Source organism: Chelonoidis abingdonii, chromosome 5 (genome assembly GCF_003597395.2).
Source record: "Chelonoidis abingdonii isolate Lonesome George chromosome 5, CheloAbing_2.0, whole genome shotgun sequence".
NCBI lineage: Eukaryota > Metazoa > Chordata > Testudines > Testudinidae > Chelonoidis > Chelonoidis abingdonii.
Window position 1 is genome coordinate 42,829,572 of NC_133773.1, and position 17,799 is coordinate 42,847,370.

General features: G+C 40.0%; 1 protein-coding gene across 10 annotated transcripts in view; it reads left to right on the forward strand.

Moving 5' to 3' along the window:
- The window catches only part of BLTP1 (bridge-like lipid transfer protein family member 1), a 228,022-nt gene that overhangs the window by 96,844 nt on the left and 113,379 nt on the right, over nt 1-17,799 (forward strand). For all 10 annotated transcript variants that reach the window (XM_075066261.1, XM_075066262.1, XM_032776032.2 and 7 more), the window contains 8 exons: nt 434-661; nt 1,323-1,460; nt 4,798-4,974; nt 6,177-6,305; nt 10,723-10,842; nt 14,117-14,397; nt 16,335-16,585; nt 17,139-17,397. In XM_075066261.1, coding sequence (XP_074922362.1) covers nt 434-661; nt 1,323-1,460; nt 4,798-4,974; nt 6,177-6,305; nt 10,723-10,842; nt 14,117-14,397; nt 16,335-16,585; nt 17,139-17,397 — 1,583 coding nt within the window. The remainder of the gene's footprint in view (nt 1-433; nt 662-1,322; nt 1,461-4,797; nt 4,975-6,176; nt 6,306-10,722; nt 10,843-14,116; nt 14,398-16,334; nt 16,586-17,138; nt 17,398-17,799) is intronic.

Sequence of the window (17,799 nt, forward strand, 5' to 3'; positions counted from 1 at the left end):
TCATGACTATGTGTAACCCATTAGATGAGCGATGTACCCTCACTGCTCCCCTACTATACTTTGACCCCACCCACCGTACACCCCGCATTGGGGACATTACAGACTGTATGTACTATATACTAACCCATAACCAAATACCAGCGTCCCCCCATACTCTGTATGTTGCCCCCGATGACTAATGACTGACACGCCAAACTCTGTGTATCATCTTTATTTAAATATTCTCTAATAAACATGTTGACTGGGGCTACTGTTATGAGCAAAGTTGCACCTGGGCTTCAGTGTTTTGAAGGATTAAAGCCTTACTGCTTATGGGGGGCGAGGGGAAAAGGGTAGGACTAGGATATAGGATAAGCACAGATTTGTGTTGCATGATACTGCTAATGGCACAATTAATCTTCTTTAATGATGACTGCAATAATTCACTTCCCAGGAAAATTACTTTGGAGAAGATGACATGTACACAGATTTTGAAGAAGTCATTTCAAGCCCTGTCCTATCAATGTCAACATCTTCAAGCTCTGGGTGGACAGCAGTTGGATTGGAGAATGACAAAAAGGGAACTGAGAGTTCAGCCAAACCAGTTCATCCCCTAACCTTGCGCCCTTGGGACATTACTGTACTCGTTAATGTGTACAAAGTGCATGGACGACTACCAGTGGTAAGCTCTTGGGAATCTTGGACATCATATGAAACCAAGTACTTATTAATTCCTTTAAAATATTTTATGAAGTATAGTAAAAGTGATATGCATTTAAAAATGATGGGCAATACTGCAGTATGTGTGAAGCCAAGTGCTTTATGAAACTCTTAAGTTCTATCCTATCTTTGGTCGGTTTTGGGTCAAAGTATGTATATTTTTCCATGATATAATAGGTACATGAATGCAGAAATTTGATACTTGATTGATTTTGCTGATTGAGTTAGAATTAGATAATTCTTGTGTATAAATCCATTTTGTATTTAATGAAGAGTAACTATTGTTCCATCTAGTTGATAGTCATTATTTTTCGTCAGCCATAATGATTACTCTCTAAATCAACAGGGTATCTCACTAATCCTGCAATCTGATCTGTGCAGGGAGACCTTTATGGACCCCTGTTAATTTTAATGGGATCTTGCGTGTGTGTAAGAGTTCACTTGCACAGAGTAGAGAAGCCTATGTAAATTAATGTTAAATGGAGTTTAAAGTAGTAGACTTTTTTTCATCACACACTGCAGGAAAACTGTCACATTCTGCAGAGGTTTTTCATAATCTGACAGTCTCAGTGGTTTTGTATATCCACAACTTCTCACAACAGGATATGTTGATTTAATTTTAGCACAGCAGCATGGATGGTCCTGAATGCCCTACTGCTTTCTTGGAAAGATTGTGTTTTGAGATGAAAAAAGGATTTAGGGAGACCATGCTGCAACTTGTACTATCCCCACTGAATTTATTCTTGAATGACAACTATCAGGTAATATGAGTATTCTTTTGTGTTGGAGGAATGCTGATTTTTACCATGAAACTAAAACTGAATCTCATTTTGATTGTATCCTCTCTAACACACACACACACAAATGTTTCAAGGCATTTAAGAAAACTATATAGTAGTAATTCTGATTGTGCCTTGGCCTTTCTAATTTCATTCCTATATGCTTGTGTTATTTGTTTCACACAGTAATAACAATAATGATCCTTTAAGGTAAAACTTATAACTGGGGTGTACTGCATCTTTGGGGGCAGAGGATCTGGAATTTCTGTGGATAACCAGAATCAGGGGCTGGAAAATCACAGGGAAACACTTCAAAGGGACTCAGAGACTGAGGTGCATCTATTGCAGTGGTTCTCTACCTATTTACCATTGTAGGCCACATCCAATATTACCTGTATAGTCCTGAGGATGTCACATGGGCCACATCTCTGTCTCGATTGGCTGCAGGTTGAGAACCACTGATCTACTGTTAACTTGCAAGGCAAAGACAGGGCTGGCATAGCTCAGAGGAGAGTGCTTGAGTGGCTGTAAGGCTGGCTGTGTCAGGGATCTGACACCCAGCTAGGCATAGGGAAGACTCCCTCACTCTGGAGGTGGAATAACAGAGTGACTAACAGTCCAGGGTGTCCCAAAAACCATTAAGCCTAACTAGCTGAAAATTGAACAGAGTGTCTTAATTGGCATCAGAGCGTAGTGTCAACATCAGCTTCAACTTGGGACTGTTCTGACTCTCCCTGTGTCAGCTATTTGGCTGGAACATAAATATATCCATTGGCACTGAGATTGATATTGCCCTGTTATTTGGGGGGCTGATACTTAAACAAGACCATTGCTTTCCCAAAATATTATATAAAGCCTATAAGGTGTCCCTGCCAGCAGGTATATGGGATCTTGGGGAGCAATTACCACACAAGTGAGGTGCAAAATAAACTTTATTAAGAAAACATGCCAACGGGAAAATTCGTAGTAGTGAGGTATGAGTTGTTAGGAGAAATTGGAGGGTTCTATTTTAGCTAATATGTATAGGGTTTCAATAGTTTGGGTTACATACAGGCGGTAATACGTTGTTAACCAATTACACTGAAGTATATGAACAGTTTAGCTAACTTTCTATGTTAATTTTGTTCCTAGCTGCATATAGCAACTAACAGTTATGAAAAATGTGGTAAAATAAAACTCTAGGTACAATGTGTCAAAGTGGTTAATTAAAATGTAAGTGTGTTAAGAGAAAAAACAGGTACATTGGTTTTATGCTAGATCAGTAATAAATATGATTATTGGGTGGCATAGGAGAGGTTTGAACTATGATGGATGGAATGGGATTAAAAGAGACGAGAGAGAGAGAGAAGCAGGATAGAGGAAGTTGGGGATTGGGGTAATGAGGAGAGTAGCAGAGAGCGGGGAGAATTCAAATTCAGGAGTAGGAGGGCAGGCAGGTGCAGGTTTAAACTCGCGGGTGAGGGGTACGGGTGACTAAGAGCTCAGGAGCAGCAGGAAGACAGAAATTACCTAATTTACCGATCAAAATCTTATCTATGATTAACTTAACCAGACTCCCAAATTCAGTAACAGAATCCAATGCAACATTTTTTATAACTTGACTATAACACTACCTAAACATTCTTCTAAACATATTTAACCAAGTATGCAAATGAAAATACAAAATTATCTTAGGATAGGAACCTATTCTATAAGTGTACCTTAGCGCAGTGGGTAGGGGGTCAAGTGGCAGTCCAGGAAGCAAATGTAGCAGCACAGTCTTATTTTTAGCAGCAAAGTCCTGCGGAGTTTAAGAGAGGTTTTAAGACACAGACCAAGGTTTAGCTTGAGTCTGTGTGCTGGGGAAACAGAGCCAGCAGCTAAAATAATAAAATAAAAGTATAGAGAGTTTCACAGAGGGATTCTTACCAGCCCCAAAGGAAGCGGCAGAGGTAAAAGCAGCAAGATCATCAGAAGGCTAGGTACGGTTTCAATAATCAGGAGATCTCTCCGGCAGCAATTCGTTCTTCGTGGAGGGGGAGTTCAAAAAACAGGGGTACGCTCAAAAATAAAACGAGAGCGGAGAAAGGACCTCTCAGAACCCCTGGCTGATCAGACCAGGCAGCAATGCAGGAACCATTCTGATCTTAGTTTTAAAAATGTCTGTTTTTAAAGGGAAACTTAGGCAGTTTCCTGCCAGGACTTCTGATTGGCTCCCTCTGTCACGGGGGAGGAGAGGGGGCAGGGACAAACTGTAGGTGAGCACAGAGACATGTCTGGGCAGAGTCCTGTGCAGTAGGTGACTCAAAAGCACATGAGGCCTATGACTCATGCCCAAGATCTTTGAAACACAATAGGTCTTGCAGCTCTGGACATTGCCTACCCTACACTGAGCCCAGGTTTAACAAGGTGATAACAGGACTAACCCTTTGAACAGGGCAGTGGTCCCACTTAACACAAGGGGCCATCCCTTTGAGAAGGGCAGTGGCCCTGCTAAACAACTTAACAGCCAGGGAAGGGGCGGCCACAGGAGGAGAACAAAATGGAGTATGAGGACAGCTGTAAGAAAACAAAATGGAATAGGGGGATAGCTGTTACAGACATAAGGAATTGTTGTTTTCAAGTGGTTTAATCAACCTGTTGATTATATCAATTTTATTTTATTTTTACCCACTTTATTCTAATTTTGTTTGTGTATTTCAAGGTTTTGCTTAGTTATTTAATTCACTAATTAAATAGTACTCAAGTAAGTAAAATATATAATATTGGAAACCGGTGTGCCTTAGAGATTTTTTTCCCCTGGTGCAAAACCTGAGAAGTCCCCAGTGTAAACAAAGAAGGCAACAGGCCCACCTAGCATTGCTGTATAGTCCTCTTGTAACTGGTGCCCAAACAGGAACCACTGCTGCTTTTTGAGGGAAAGTCAACTTATGTATTATCCATTAACCATTTATGTATTAACCCACCATAAGCAATGTGGGTTCTAAAACTTTGGATGGTCTGGGGTGGAGAATGTGAGCCAGTTAACATAAAGGATAACCGGTTTCTCAAAACGAATCTATACTCCCACTTGTTTTGTCTTTTATTTATCTGTTTCAGATTTGCAAATTATTGTATGGCCCATTGCACGTGACATGATATAAACTCTTACTTATTTTACTTCCACATGTTAGCTGAAGTTCTAATTTTGTTACTTTTTATTTTTCATTGTATAGACAACAGTGGGATTTTATAGGTCAGGATTAATGTCAAAAAAGTATCTTTTGATGATTAAAAATTACAAAGCCCCGTGTAGTCATTCTTTGAGAATAGTAGTCTTTAATTTACTTTTCCTCAACAGCGACCCTCTGTGGATGAACTACTTAGAGAGGGCCATATCAGTCTGTCAGGTCTGCAGCTACGAGCTCATGCTATGTTTTCAGCAGAAGGTCTGCCGGTGGGAAGTGACACTTTAGAATATGCCTGGCTGATTGATGTGCAGGCTGGCTGCCTTACAGCTAAGGTTACAGCACCACAGGTATGTTCTAGAAATGCTAGGTAACATATTTAGTACAAGGCTTTATCTGTGTATACACATTCCTTTGTTGCAAAGCCAATATAATGTGGTCTTTTTTTGAAGGGGCCTAGTGTACATAGGCTCAGCCCAGCTGAGATTCATTTGTGGCTAAAGTAACTTGAAATTAAAGACTTTGAAAATTCAGTTTGAAACACCAAACTAGAGAGCGAGAATCTCCATGTAAAATCTAGGATTGAAGTATGGTGTGTGCGAAGGTAGAAAGACAACTGAGCATACAGACTAGCACTGCTTGAAGTTTCAAGTGTAAGAGCCATCTGAAATTGTCCTGATTTGTACTGAATAGTCCTGCAAGTATATACTGTTACTTATATTAAAAGGATATCCATAACCATAATATTTAAATGCACTTTAGATGGCATGCAACATTTCCCTACAAATAGGAGCATGTATATTGTTACTTTGTGTAACACTGAACAAGCATTAATGATAGGAGAAGGAAAAGGTAGCAAATAGACTAAATGCCAGGGAATTGCAGTTAATTAAAATCTTATTTTAAAAAGGATGCATTTTACATCATGTTGTGAAAGAGGCCAGGTTCACACAACATCTCATGATGATACGTTTCAGAGATGTGGGTCCTCTGCCTCTACTTCCAAACTCTCTGGGATAGACAGCTAAAGTGTCCCATTTCGATGAGGAGTTGTATGAGAGGCAGTTTGATATCACTGGAACCTAGGGTATTTGGAGTAGTATGTTAAAGTACGTTAGGGAACCCTTAGTGTGTCACCAGGAGCACCTATACGGATTAATTAATGCACAACATATTAGCAAACTTTAAAAAACACATCTCTGCTGAGTGCATGTAGACAAGACGCAGGATGAGCTAGAAGTTTTGAAAAATGAGCATTCAGTTACATAAAAAGAAAAGTGTTCATTGCTTTAGAATTGGCTAAAATAGATTGGTTTCAAATAGAGATGAGTTTTGATTTTTGACAGTAGACTTTGCCATTCATGAAAGAAAAACTGCAGAAACTTATAAACTATGTCAAATCAGAAAAATTAACATAGTGGCTGTCTGGCAGCAGAAGTAAAGCTCCTGATAGTTTTTTCTTTATCAAGCTTTGCTAATGTTCTTTCTCTGAACTCTGATAGTTTATTTTGAATACTTATTGTATTCTGATCCTGTTGCTGTTTGCTTACAGCTTACATATCTTTTGGAATGGGGACAGATGTTTGTGTTTCATGTAATGTGTCGAGAGTTTGAACTGGAAAGGCCAAAATCTGTAATAATGTGTCAGCATGGAATTGATCGTCGGTTTTGTGAATCTAAGGTAAAGCTTCATCAGTTTCTAGCCTGCAAGTTGGTACATTTACAGTAATATATTGCAATACTACTTGAATATAACTTTAAAGTATCTGAAAGTAGAACAGAGCTATAAGTTTGGTTTGGAGCATGTAGATATTTTAGTTAATCATAATTTGCTAAAGGAAATAATGATGCTTCTCTAAGTGATGAGCCACATGGAATTCTTTCTAGATACACACACACACACACACCCCAGCTGCATAAGATAAGATTCTTTTGGCAACAGAATCTGTTGTGACTGTTTTTGCACCCTAGATATCCTCACTTGTCTGCACCCCAGGGCTTAAAGGGAGGGGTGGGCTCAACCATCTCTCAATTCCTGCTTACCACCATTACAGCAAGATGGAACATCTTTAGTGTCCCCCTAATTCGCTGTGTAGTGAGTAGCTAGTTTTATTGCCTGTTGGCAACACACACAAATATAAATTCCTTATTTTACTCAGGTTCTCATTTTCAGGCTGTTACACCCCAATCTCTGCCCCCTTGTAGGGGGACTCCAGCAAAATGGCAGACGCGAAATCTCTTGGGTTTAAATCTTGCCCCTGATGTGAAGCTTCAGGGACACCTGATGAGCACTCCAGGTAGCTGTTTTTTCTAGGAGAGTATATAGGTACCATATGTCACTCTTACTCTAAGAGGACTCAAAAACTGGAAAAGCCCATCTAAAATTGTTCCTTCTGGAGTACTCCTATGCATGCCTCCTTGGACTCCAAAAAGAAGAATGCATTTAGACTTCAGTCTTCTAGTCTGTTCTTCTGCTCATGAGTGCTTCGGTGAGTAGAGATTTTTACCTTGAGATTTCTGGTTATATTGACCAAGAGGCCTCAGTCATTTGTCCCTATTCTGTCTTTGAACTCTGATAGGATAGGAAGGAGCACCTCTCCAGCGTACAGCCAAGACATAGGTCACCCTCTTTTGTGCCTACTGATTCAGGGCACAAGTCTCCTAAATCTGAGTCATCTTGCATTCGATAAAAACAGACAGTGGCCTAAGAAGGGCCCCTCTGGTACTTTGGTACTAATTAAAAGAATGCTGATGGTACCCACTAAATGTGGATGGCAGTCTTTCAGTATTGGACTTTCAGCACTCAGTGCCTTGGTACCTGGCACTTCTGTACAGGCAACCTTGGAATCATGTTCCTTGGTGCCCAGTGCATCAGTACCTAGTGTGGTGGTAATGAGGGCATGTTTGGTACTTGAGTGATTTATCTCTGGGCCAAGTTTTGGCATCTCCTCCTTTCCTTGAGAGCTTCTAGGCCACCAGGTACTGAGCTGTCGGTACAATGGTAGAGGCACCTCTGTTACCAACTTCACCCTCTACCCAGTTAGAGAGGACACAACAGATCCAAGGCATTCCTGGCAGAATGGCCACTCCTTTTCTTAACTCCATCAGGAAATAGTAGTTACTCCTCTTGTACATATTCTCCTTGGGTAGTGCAGTGGGCATCAGGAAGAGACTCTTCAGAGGAATGTGTAAAGGAGAACAGGAAATTTCCTAGGTCACATAGGAAACATCCTTCCTAGTACTCTCCTGATTTATCCCTCCCCACCCCAAATCTTTATCAGCCCTAGTTCTGCTGGGAGGTGCAGCTGTGTTCATGTAAGCCTGCATCTTTGTCTCCTAATTTTACATCCACCCTGCCCCCAAGAGGCCGTATAAACCAACATAGTGAGGTCAGTTAGTGCAGCATCGGATCCTAGAAAGCAGGATAACAAAAGTAATGTGGAAGAACAACTTATCTTGGCTGCAGACAAAGGGGAGTAAGATAGTCTCCGCTCTGTCAGGAGGACATGGTACTCTGGACTTGGTGTATTCTGAATCAAATCACACTAGTGGCACTGCACCTTCTCAGCCTTCAGAACAACTTGGCAGATCAACTTAGTAGGTGGCTCTCAGACAATTGTGAGTGGTCTGGTTTGTCAAAGACTCAGTCCTGCAGAACATCTTTTGCAAGCTGGGATTCCTTGAAATAGGCCTGATTGCCACAGACCTCAACAAGAAGTCTCTGAAGTCTTGCCCCAGAGGGTGTTTGAGTCTAGGCTTGCTAATAGATGCTTTTCACATTCCTTGGTCGTTGGGACTTATCTGCCATTGTACTGATCCCCAGGATATATTAGGGGTTCTGAGGAAACTGAGGCAAACATAGAACTGATGATTGAACAGGCAGTTCTGGTATTCAGATCTGATGATCCTCTTATCGGCCCGGCCCAACATATTCTCCCATGGGTCAGATCCTATACCTAAATGGAGCTTTGGTACATCTGATTGCCAGGATGCTGGCTGACTGATGTCCACCGAAAGAAGCTGTGAAGCTGAGATTCATGTGATACTGTAAAGCAGGAAAGCCTGACGTAAAAAGCTAAATGGAAGAGATTTTCTCTTTTCTATTTGGGCATCTCAGCACCGGCTGTCTCCCTGGACATCGCCCATTTTAGCAGTATTGGACTATTTGCTAGCTCTGAAACAGCTCCATAGGGCAGTTTCTGTACATCACCTCCAATCCAGAGCAACACAATATTTTCCCATCCTTTAAATTCCTTAAAGGCCGTATTCACATTTTACCCCCATTTCAGAAACCCCCTCCCTTTTGAGACCTCAGCATAGTAATAAGCAGAATTGATGGGTCCCTATTTGTAACTTGTCTCCTTTACTACTTACCTATGAAGACTGCTTTTTTTAGTGGACATTATGTCAGCTCAAAGGGTAGAGGAGATGCAGGCCTGTGTGGTGAGTCCCCCTTATACAGGGCCGGTGCAACCATTTAGGCAACCTAGGCAGTCGCCTAGGGCGCTAGGTTTTGAGGGACAGCATTTTCTTCAGTAGCAACTGCGGCAGCCAGATCTTCGGCTGCCCCGGTTGCCGCCAGCATTTAGGCAGAGGGAGCTGGGGCAAGGGAGTGCAGGGAGGGCCGCCTGCAGCAAGTGGGGAGGGGTGGCACACAGGGGAACTCCCTTCCCCAGCTCATCCCTTCCCCGCCTCTTCCCCGAGCACGCCGTGGCTGCTTCACTTCTCCCACCTCCCAAGCTTGCGGCGCATAAACTGATTGGTGCCGCAAGCCTGGGAGATGGGAGAAGTGAAGCAGCCACGGCATGCTCGGGGAGGGGGCATGGGTGAGGTGAGGTGAGGTGGGGGGGTGCCTCAGGGTGTGGGGTGGGGAGCTGCTGCGGGGGGGGGGCACCTCAAGTTGGAGAGGGGAAGCTGCCACGGAGCAGGGGGGAGGCGCCTCAGGGCAGGGACTTGGGGGAAAAAGGGGAGTGCAAGGTGGAAGTTTCACCTAGGGCATGAAACATCCTTGCACCAGGCCTGCCCTTATACAATGTTTTGTAAGGATAGGATAGCTCTCAGGCCTCATCTCAAGTTCCTTCCCAAAAGTGTTTCATAATTCTATTTGAACCAATTTTTTCAGGTCCCAGTTTCTTGCCCAAGCCTCATTCCAGCCCAGGGGAAGCTGAATACACTTGATGTATTAAGGCATTGACGTATACCTTTAAAAAGACTAAAACATTCAGGAACACACCTAGACTGTTTGTAGCCTTTGCTGATAAACTTAAGGGTCAGGAAATATCCTCTCAGCGATTATCTAAGAGGGTCTATGAAAATATAAGGACATGTTATAAATTAGCCAGATTATATCCACCTAATCATATTAGAACTGATTCTATTTGAAAAATATCCCTATTCCTGAAATTTGTAGGGCACCTATGTGGAGCTCTGTCCACACCTTTACAAGACACTACTCTTTAGTATAGGCTTCCACAAATTGATAGGGCTGTCCTGCGGTCATTCTTTAACTAGGACAACAACTGCCTACTTTCAGGCAAACCAACAATTGGTTGTTACTCACCAAGAGAGGAATCCATGTGGACTATCAGTTGAATAAAGAATGGTTACTTACCCCACAGTAAGGGCAGGAGGTCAGATTTAGATGATCATGATGGTTCCATCTGGCTTTAAAGTCTGAGTCTAACTTGGAGATATGTTGTCCGCATAGATTCCATGGTCTGACCTCCTCCCCTGTCATTAAAGTGTCTTACACTAGGATTCTGTATTGGTGAAGGAAGTGAGGGATGAATGGTCCTGCTCCACCCTTTATTCTCTCAGGTAAAGCGGGTACAAGGGCATCTAAGGTTCAGGCAGGGCTCCACGGGCACTGCTGGTCAAAAGAATCCAATTTCATGTGCATGGGGTTCATTCGCACCATGAGTGGAATCACATGTGGACAGTATATCTGAAAGAATCAGTTACCGTAGGGCAAGTAATCATTCTTTTTGTCTAATTTGTCCTCTGTTAAGTAGGAAATTGAAGTATGATAAGGAAAAACCTGTTAATATGAAATTAAAACTCTAACAAAACTGAGTGCTTTGTTTAAATATCTCCTGTAGATGAACTGTGTTCCTGGGCCATGTCCAGCGTCTGATGATTTAAAGTACACTATGACACGCCTTGCAGTAGATGGAGCAGATCTGTATATTGTAGAGCATGGCTGTGCCACCAATATAAAGGTAAACATATTTTCCCCCTCCTTTCTGTGATAATTGTGATAATATTATTTTTCTTTTTCTCTCTGCCGAATGAGGAAGCACTTTCTGTATTTTACACAGACTAAATAACTGAATTTATTGTCTGGAATGTTTGTTCTGCAGTAGTGCTTATTTTGAAAATTAGATTAAAAATATATTTTAAAATTTTGTGTTTCTTAAAAAAATAGTCGTTGGAGGCTTGAAGCTTTTAATCTGCCTAAGTCTCAGTTTCAAAAGTGACTTTTTAGGCTCCGAAGTCACTTAGGCAATTTTTAAAGTTTTACCATAAGTCCGTTTCCGTGTCCCATAATAAGTTTGTGCCAGAGCTGGCAACACAATGCAGACTTCTAAAGTAATAGACCATGGGTCAAATTTTCAAAAGTATTTTAGTTCTATTTTCAAAAATGTTTCCAATTTCCCACTAAATGTTCCCTCTCCCTCAAAATATGTGAAGAATAAAAATACTTCCCTCTTAAAAATTGAGAAGTGTGATTTTGAAAGTTGGTATCAGTTTTTTGGAGTAGCCATATTCTGGAGGAAATTTTGTTTTTATTTTCTCAGTTTGAGAGTTTGAAAATTGGGTTTTGAACATGTACAGTAAGTGTTGTAACTAATCTTGTTAACCTGAGCATCTAAGGAAAGATTGGTGAGCATCTGCAGCTAAATTAGCTTTGCACTGGCCTGATTAGATGGCTAGGTGTAAATCTGATGCAGGAGTTAGGGGCTTAAAGCAAGGGCTTCAGCAAATGTTGTTTTGTGGAAGAGAGGGGCTCCCTCTTGTGCATTTCTGTAGAACTGCTAGATTTATGCCTAGTCGAAGAAATAGTGTTTGATTATGTAAAGACTGTATTGTAATAGATAGATTCAAGGTGGCAGAGTTGAGGGTCTGCATATGAGCACTCAGCATGACAGTTCTTGAGGTACCTGGCCTCCAGTGAGAGAGAGACTTGCTTGTGCTTAACTGAGTGTCAGTTCCATGGTGCCTCCATGCTGTTAATCCAAAGGAAATTGTTTGGGTGGCTATGTCAGCCCTTATTTGGCTTTGCAGGTTAAAAATAGGTGTACCTGAGTCCATTGAAACATTCCCCTGTTCAGCCTCTTCTATGCACGCTGAAAACACACAGAAATACCAGGTCTGCTGCCCACAAGGAGACAGTGTACACATCAGCTTACTTGATTCAGCTCAGGATCAGCACTTAATACACACGAGATATATATTTATAGTGAAAACAATAATAAGTTTATTATCTTATTAATTTAAGAGATGGTGAGTAAGGATAATAGGAACAGGTTACTTATAACACAAAAGTATAACATGCTTCCTAGGGATTAAATTGAATTTAACAGGTTAATCTTCTGTCTAAGACATTTATCTCACACCACATATGCTCTGCAGCATTTCAGCAAGAGCTGGTTGTGATCTTGTTACATGAATGTAGTCGCACTGCTCAAATAGTTTCCTAGGTGTAGGATAGAAGAGGTGTGTTTTTACCGTCTCTTTATATTCCTCAAAATTTATTCTCCTCCCCCCCAGAGATAGGACAGCCCCATGAGGTTCATTCCCCAGTGCCCTGTGCCTCTGCTGACATTCCTCTGTTGATTTCATATGTAAATAGGGCTTCTTTTGTGTTGGCTTCCAATGCTCAATTTACATGTGAACCAAGAGATAGGTGAACGTATATCCTTTGTCTGGGAGAAACCTGTTTGTCAACCTTGTCTTGATACAGACTTTAGAAACATATGTTCATTATACATATACAACATCTTACATAATATCTGTCCATACATTTCACAGCAATATTAATGATCAGCATGATCCTGGCTCTCATGTAAGGCGTTACATGATACTCTTTTTGGTAAACCAATATACATACCAGGACCAGGATATTCCTGCAACCAGTTGGCATTAAGGGGTGTAGTTTGATTATTTTTTTTTAATGGTAAATAATTATGTTGATTGCCAATTGATACTAATTAAATGAGCTGGGGAGATATAGGGTCCTTGTCCCAGAATCAGACTGCACAGAATTAAAACTAACAATTTCAATATCTTGTAGAGAACTCTGGAGTATATGGCAAAGACATTCATACTGAGGGCAAAGCGAAGTCTTAACCTCTTTTATTTAAAACAATCAGTAAAGACAAGAAAGCTCCAAACCACATAAACAATTAGCAGTCATATAGTATTAGGAATATCTTCAGTGTCATCCCTGCATATGCTCATATACTTACTTTAAGGTAGCTCTCGGTCCATTTTATGTATGTAAGGGTCATTGGCCTACTTTGGTTTAAGCAAGTTGGCATCAATAATGTCTTACAGGATATAGGCCTGTAGGTTCCTTGTGTTACTTCTAAGTAAAGTAAAAGGCTGAGCTGGCTCTATGGCCTACAGAGGTTTTAGGGTCAGACTCAACTATGCAACTTTATTTCTCTATCAACAAAGCTTTATCATCGATTAGCGTGTAAGTGCTTCACAAAGTAATATATTGTTGTATTCAAAATAGATATCTAATATCCATTCTTTCTGGAGGCCATGTAATAGCATCCAGGTATACCCAAAATGAGGATTTTCACACTCAGCCTGTACTCAAATTGCTATTCTAAGTACACAGTTAGCAAATTCCTTGATTTTTATGTCAGCATTTCTCAAACTGGGGGTACTAATCCAAAGAGGGGTTGCAAGCTTCTTCTAGGAGGGATCGCTGTATTGCCATCCTTACTTCTACACAGCCTTCAGTACTGGGTGGTTGGAAAGCGACAGCTGCTCGTTGGGAGCTCAGCTCTGAAGACCATGCTGCCAGCAACAGCGCAGAAGTAAGGGTTGCATGGTATGGAAGAGGTCATTACCTTTTCTGGGGGGTCATAACAGCCTGATATATTTCCAAAGATGTCCCAGCAAAAAAAAGTTTTGAGAACCGCTGTTTTAGGTTATACTTACGAAATTCATAACACTTCTAACCTTCATACATGAATCATAATATTCATTAGAAGGGTACATTTTTATCATCCTTTTACAAATAGAGAACCTGAGGTAGAGAGATTTAGTGATCCATCCAAGGCCACAAAGGATATTGATTTCACATGTGTGGCTAAATGTAGTTCCTGACCAATAGGCCAGCCTTGGGTCTTTTTTTAAATAATATACAGAGTTGTATCTTTCTGGGACTGCATTATGAGGTCCTACAATTAGTTTTAAATGACTCTTTTGTGGTTGAATCTTTAACTATTCAGATATCCTTTTAAATTGTATTTTCAGATGGGTGCTGTACGTATTGCAAACTGTAACCTCCACAATCAGTTTGTTGGAGAGGGTATAAGTGCTGCTATCCAAGACTTTCAGCTGAGACAGTACATTGAGCAGGTGAATAACTGCAGAGTTGGTCTTCAACCTGCAATGCTGCGGAGGGCATACTGGCTGGAAGCTGGGTCTGTCAGTTTGGGACTCATCACTGCTGATATTGCCTTAGCTGGGGATCATCATTCTAAACATGAAGTGCAGAGACTTTTCTTAGAAACACATGATAGCAGAGTTAAGAGGTAAGTGAAATTATTGTACGAGGTGAGGTCACCATATTTCATATCTTTTTAAATGATACATTTATTTATTCATGAGGGTGTACTTTTTAAGTGCTGACTCTTATACATTTGCTTAAAAATTAGATTGTACTCACTTTATAAGTAGGTAGATTGCTGAGAACCACCTATGTATGTAAGGTGCTCAGAGGTGATTAAGGATTGGGTTGCCAGTTTCTTGGATAACAGAGAACTGAATGGTTTTTGTATTTTTGGCAATGTGTAGAGCAGTGATGTCAAAATAAAGAGAAACAAATCAGTTTTTAATTGTTGGCCTAAGTAACAAAGATAGGATCATATACTGCCTTCAGTCCACACTGGATCTCCCACTGATAACAGCATAGATTTATACAAATATTAATGTAAAATATGAGGAAATAACTAAGCTTTCTTTTAGTAATCTGCCATACAACATCAATGAGTGAGAGGGGAAAAATGATGCAAGTCAGTTTTATGACCACTCCTGTTTTTGCCCTTTGTTTAGCCAGTTTTGTTTTCTGTTATTAGATGTTTGTGTGCAGTCACAGACCTACTTTATACATAGTTACTTTTAAAAAAAATCTGTTTCTTGGAGTGTCACAACTAAGCTTTTGAGTTAACATTTTATTTGGATGAATGAGGGCAGCTGACAAATCCTGTGAACTTGTTTCACATTATCAAAGACCATGCTACATTAGGCCATATTTTTGAATGTTTTCATAACACTAAGGGCTACACATTTATTTTTTTTAAATGAAAGCATAGATTGTGGAGAATCTGAACCAGTCATGAAGGCTATTTAGAGACAACCAGCAACCCAAGTATTTAACATCACTAATTCAGAGAATTGGAGTAAAATGCATTCTGAAACTAGAAAAGTGGCAAAATCGACTGAATTCAGTAATAATAAAATTCATTAAAGACCAATCAAAAACTTTGTGTAAAAACAAACTGTTACATGTTTGGTAAAACAAATCAGGATGACTCATTAGGAGGTGATAAAAAAAAAGAAATTTGTGGTGATCATGGTATATAAATGGAAAAAGAATCAACAGTGCAATGAGGTTGCTGACGAGGCTGGGGCCGATCTTCAGCTGATGTAAATTATCATAGCTCTATTGACTTCAGTAGAGTTATGACATTTTACATCAAATGAGGATCTGCCCTGCCACTGCCTTATACTGTAAATGTAAATACAAAGGTAATTACTTTTCTCTTGTCTGAGCTGATTACACCTTAACTAGGCTGCATTGTTCAGAGTTGGGTACCCACATTTCAGAGAAGACATACAAATTAGAGTTCAATGACAAGTTATAGATAAACTTTGAATAATAAAATCTGCTACTTGAGGAAGGGCTTGTAACTGAGTGTATTTAGTCTGAAGAAAAGTCCTTGAGGAGACCCAGAACTTTATATGGTATAAAGAGTATATATTATCTCCTTAGGCATATAGGACTGAGCAAGAAATTATGGAAATACACTGCAGCAGGGAAAATTTAGGATAACATTAAGGAAAAGCTGAAATGAGGAGGGGAGGGAAAGAGATGGATTGCTGGAATTGCCACCAGTTAAGATGTTGAAATCCAGAATATGTAGAAATTAATTTTAGGAATCAATCCTGCAGTGAAGAGACTGGGACTAATTAAACCTACCCTTATGACATTTCCATGATCAGATCATTTGGTTACTGTCTACAAGTAATATAAAAATACAGCTTCTAAAATTTCCTCAGGAGCCCAAGTTGACACAGAATGCCATCAAAACTCATCTTCCGTAATTGTATAAATGAATCCATAAAATGGGAGTTGGTATGTAAAAAAGAGACACATTTTGAATCTTGGTTTTGCGCTATGAGTTTAAATGTACCTAAATCTCAGTGCACTATTGGTTCTTGTTTTTGCTTTTTGTTTTCCTTTGCATAGGTTGTGGTTTTTGTGGCCAGATGATAATGTGAAGAACAAGAGAAGCAAGAACAGGTGTGGATGTCTTGGTGGCTGCCGATTCTTTGGTGGCACCGTAACAGGACTAGACTTCTTCAAGCTTGAAGAGATGACGCCTTCAAGCAGCTCTGCCTTTTCAAGTACAAGTGCAGAATCTGATATGTTTTATGGACAATCTTTATTGCAGCCAGGAGAATGGATTATTACCAAGGAGATGCCCAAAATTATAGATAGTAAGAATAAAATGTGTGCTACTTAGTATGCAGTTTTGTCCCACTTATTGAGAAGTATAGATTCTTAACTGTACAATGTACTTTCTAAAGTCTTAATTGATTCTGGTAAATGAACAGTAAGTTATTACTAAATACTGTGTGTGTAATTCTACTATCGGTCGTACAATAGAATGTGGTCTGATAAACCTGTGAAAGTGGAGAGTATATACTAAAACACAATGGGTGCTAATCCACCCAATCTGTTGCGGGTGAGGTCAACAGTTGCTTTCTTGGTAATATGCAGTTTGAGGACATTACATCCACTAATTATCTAAATTGGGCATCAATCAATGTGGGAGGTTAGTGTTTTGCCTTTTAACACTTCTAGCTGTCTCTATGTTTTTGTCAGTGCAATGTGTATGTATGTATATGTGTGTATATATATATATGTATGTGTGTATATTTGAATATTACTTTTTTAAGGGTTGAGGGAGAAGAAACCATTGTAATTCTTAATTCTTGGTGCCACAAAACGTTCACATTTTTAATTGATTTCTATCTCTTTTGTACTTAGGTAAGACAAATGGTGTAAAAAGAAAAGATTGGGATTGCAGATCTATGGGTATAGAAATAGAGAGAAAGGCCCAGCACCTGAGTCTGCAAGTACCATTGCGATCCCATAGCTCCTCATCATCTTCAGAGGAAAACAGCAGTTCCAGTGCTGCACTTCCCTTGCTTGCAGGTGAGAAGGAAAGCCCTTCTTCTGCTACTGAAGATCACATGGGACAAAAGGAGTTTGTGTCTGGTGCAAAAAGAGAGGATGGTCATGGAAGGTTAGTACTCTGTCCAAGGTAAAAATTTATTTGTACTCTTAAGGATTAATAATGCTGAGTAAACCAATGCAAAATTCAAACACAACTGATGATTTGTTACAGTAGTGCTGAAATTAATTTGCTACTTTGAAAACAAAAGTTGACTCATTAATATTGAATTTTCTGATCTTGATAGAAAATCTAACACGATGACAATAGTATTTGCCTAGACGTGCCTCATTTGTGCTTTGATCAGTTTGAAGATGGCCTCAGTTTCTACAAGTACACATGCTCTGTATTGTGAAAATAATTTCTTATATGAATAGATATTTTCTTTGACAATTATAATTTCCTCCTCTATGTTGATGAAAAGTGCATAGAACTCTTTCTTTAAATGTGTATTAATAATTGTCAAGATTGGTG